Source organism: Alternaria postmessia (genome assembly GCF_024291825.1).
Source record: "Alternaria postmessia strain BMP 2775 chromosome Unknown scaffold_215, whole genome shotgun sequence".
In the NCBI taxonomy this organism is placed as follows: Eukaryota; Fungi; Ascomycota; class Dothideomycetes; order Pleosporales; family Pleosporaceae; genus Alternaria; species Alternaria postmessia.
In genome coordinates this window covers 5647-8619 of record NW_026260288.1, presented here as the reverse complement: position 1 = coordinate 8619, position 2973 = coordinate 5647, and the positions used below count along the sequence as shown (strand labels likewise).

Here is a 2973-nt window from a genome sequence, read left to right as displayed (position 1 = left end):
CTATCGCTTCAGTCCACCCATAGCTTCTCTGAAAGTCTCCAAACCTCTCTCCAACATACACTTTCTAGACTCCAGGTGGAAGCGCTGCTGCGTAATCTCGGGAGGCTCAGCAGCGACAAATCCGACCTCTTTCTCTGTCATTTGCGTTACGACCAGAGGCGAAAGAATGATTTCAGGGAGAGGTTCGACCAAGTGACGCTCGATGACAGCCTTAGTGACGGCACTGACAAAGTACTTCACCTCATCCTTGTAGAATGCGCGCTCAGTATCAAGAGCTTCTTGGCTTGAGAAGACGTCCATATCTGGCTCTATCGCTTTGTCCATAGCTACTGCAAGCTTATCAGGGTCAAGAGGTGTACGTGGCCCATAGTCAGGATCGAACATGCTGACTTCTGAGGCTTCCGAGGCTTTCTCAGTGATCTTCTGATTTTTGCGTTGACGCATCTTTTGGACAGTGGTGGTGAAATAATGGTTGTAAGTGGTGGGATGACGAGCTTTGTCTTTCAGAACCTTTTTCAGTTCTTGTTGCGCGCCAGCAAGGGCCTCAGTCAAAGCACCATCCACATAGAGAGTTCTTAGCTTGTCTTCGAACTCAGATGGAGCGGCATCTTGCAGCACAGTATCGACAAACTCCTTACAAGCACTCGCAATTGTGGTAACATGCTGAGATGCAATCTGCTCCCATGGCTGAGACTGCTCCCAGAAAAGCTGCGATATCAGCATTGGTTGGAACGTGCCAGGAAGCTCGTGGCCACGAGATCGCTCTAGATTATTCTTGACCCACTCAATGGCTTGTTGACGTGTGAGCTTTGTGGGCCTGGGGAGGAACACAAGTCTCGGATGTTCGGCGACGTTGTCAAGTTCTTCCTGCACTTTTCTGTCCTCTTCGATTTCTCGCTCTTCATCACCGGGTCCAGCTCCAAACGCGTACTTATGACCCCTCAAGCGCATATCGTTGGCAAACTGGATGTTGAGGTATTGAATCACGGCTCGGAAGCGGCGAATGTTCTCGGGCGCATCTATAGCTGCGTCCATATTGATCGATCCGAAAAATGGCGACTCGTAGTAGCCTTGAGTAGCAGATTTGAGGGTGTCGCTGATGCGCATGCTGATCTTCATCAGAACCATGCGTTGCTCATGAGTGGTGTCGCGCTTGTCGCCTAGCTTCTCAATCTCGGCAATGGGACTCTGAAGTTTGCTGACCATCTCGTCCTTTAGAGAAGGGAGCTCCTTGATCAAATGGTTAAGCAGCACCTTGCTGAGACGCTCGCGCAAGGAGTCGATGCCAACGCACTCACGGGGCAGATCGGCATAACGACCTTTGCTAAAGAACAAGTCCTCGTCTGCGTTGCGTTCCTCGAAAGAGAACTTCATCTGATCATCACCACGATTCTTAAGCATGTGCCACCCGCGCTCCAAGTAGATGTCCTTGTTCTGCGCCAATTCGATCCAGGCTTGTTCGTTGTCGGTTCCTTCACGGAGAAAGTCGGGCTTGGTAATGATACCAAGGGTGCGGCGGCCTTGCTCGTCGATCTTGCGGCAATGGTCAAGAATGATTTGATTAGCGTAATCGTTCTTTGCGCTGACCACTGCCAAGATGATGGTGCGCGGATTCTTCATGTATTCCTTGACCAGGTTCAGGATCAGCTCCTTATCGGTTTCCGTTTGCGCTTTGTTGGTCGCATGGATGAGGCCCGGAAGATCGACAAGAGTTCTGGCCAACATTTAGCAGATACTTGATAGCTTGCGTGAATGACATACAGCTGCGGCCTGGCTGGGCCAGTTATCTCGATCGACAGCACGTCACGAGAGAATGCCCTTGAATTGATCCCACCTACGACCCCGAGACCCATCACTTGCGTCGCCTCTTCAATCACATCTGGGAGCTGACTAAAGTCGTTCATGGACTTGCTGAACGACTTGAGCTTGGCTTGCTCCGACTTCGGGCGAAGCTTGTCTGGAGTGATCGTGATCGTGCTGGTCGACGATGCAGAGCGACGGAGGATGATCTGAACTTCATTAGTATAACGCCTGCGGTATCTGAGATTTTACTCACTTCAGTCGCGAATCTTGTGCACAGGTTTTCCTTGCGAGGAAACGGGATCTCAGTGATAGCTTCGAGCACAGAACTTTTACCGGATGACTGGTCACCGCAGACTACAAGCTGAGGTAGTTCCACAATGCCACTGAGCCCTGTACGTCGCAGCTTGTCTACGATATCCATAACTTTGCGTTGATCTGCAGATTGTAGAGCGTGCAGCGAACTTGTAGTAACTGAGTCCGGGTCGATGGACACTGTCGGTGTGGCTGACATCTCGACGCCTTCGAAATCAGACTCGCTAGACGTGCTACTCGCCATATTCGCAATCGGAAATTTTGGGTTGACGAAATGACAAGCTATTGAGTCAAGGCAATACGGAAAAGATAGATGGACGAGTAGAATGATGATCTAGATGTGAATCGAAAGAGTCGGTCGCAGGGAATGCAAAGGGAACAGACAGCGATGCGTTGAGCGGGTAGTTGAGCTTTCGCTTCTTACAGTGTACCGCGGACTTGGGAGACACTGTTGAGATTTTATACTGCACTGCTAACTCCAAAAGCTGTCTTGGAGAATAAAGGACAGTAACCAGTACTACCCTGTCGTTGTCGTTGATCAGATGATCCTAGAAACTCGGTCACATTAGAAGATGCACCCTCACTCTTCCTCCCTATACATGGTTGGTAGTTCTCGCATATCTCTGAGACCACGTCACCGATGGCTTGCATGGCATGCATGACCATGAGAGAGCGCCTTAAACCCTTTACAATTCCGTGGTGTAACGGATCTTGCATTGCTGATTCAAAAAGCTGCTATTCGCCTCTGGGCAAAACTAAGCCAGGCCTCTAGATCGCCAGGAATCATTCTTGCGATTGCTTCTACTGACCATCCTATGCATGAGGCGCAATATGTAGTTTTCAGATCACGCTTTGGTA

General features: G+C 50.0%; 1 protein-coding gene across 1 annotated transcript; it reads right to left on the bottom strand.

The window, feature by feature from the left end:
- Positions 1-2359, bottom strand: J4E82_011502 (uncharacterized protein; the record flags this gene model as incomplete). The annotated part of the gene is made up of 3 exons (XM_051737706.1): positions 1-1714; positions 1762-2009; positions 2057-2359. 3 exons carry the CDS (start codon positions 2357-2359, stop codon positions 1-3), a joined length of 2265 nt encoding a protein of 754 aa, XP_051582534.1.
- Positions 2360-2973: the final 614 nt, after the last annotated feature.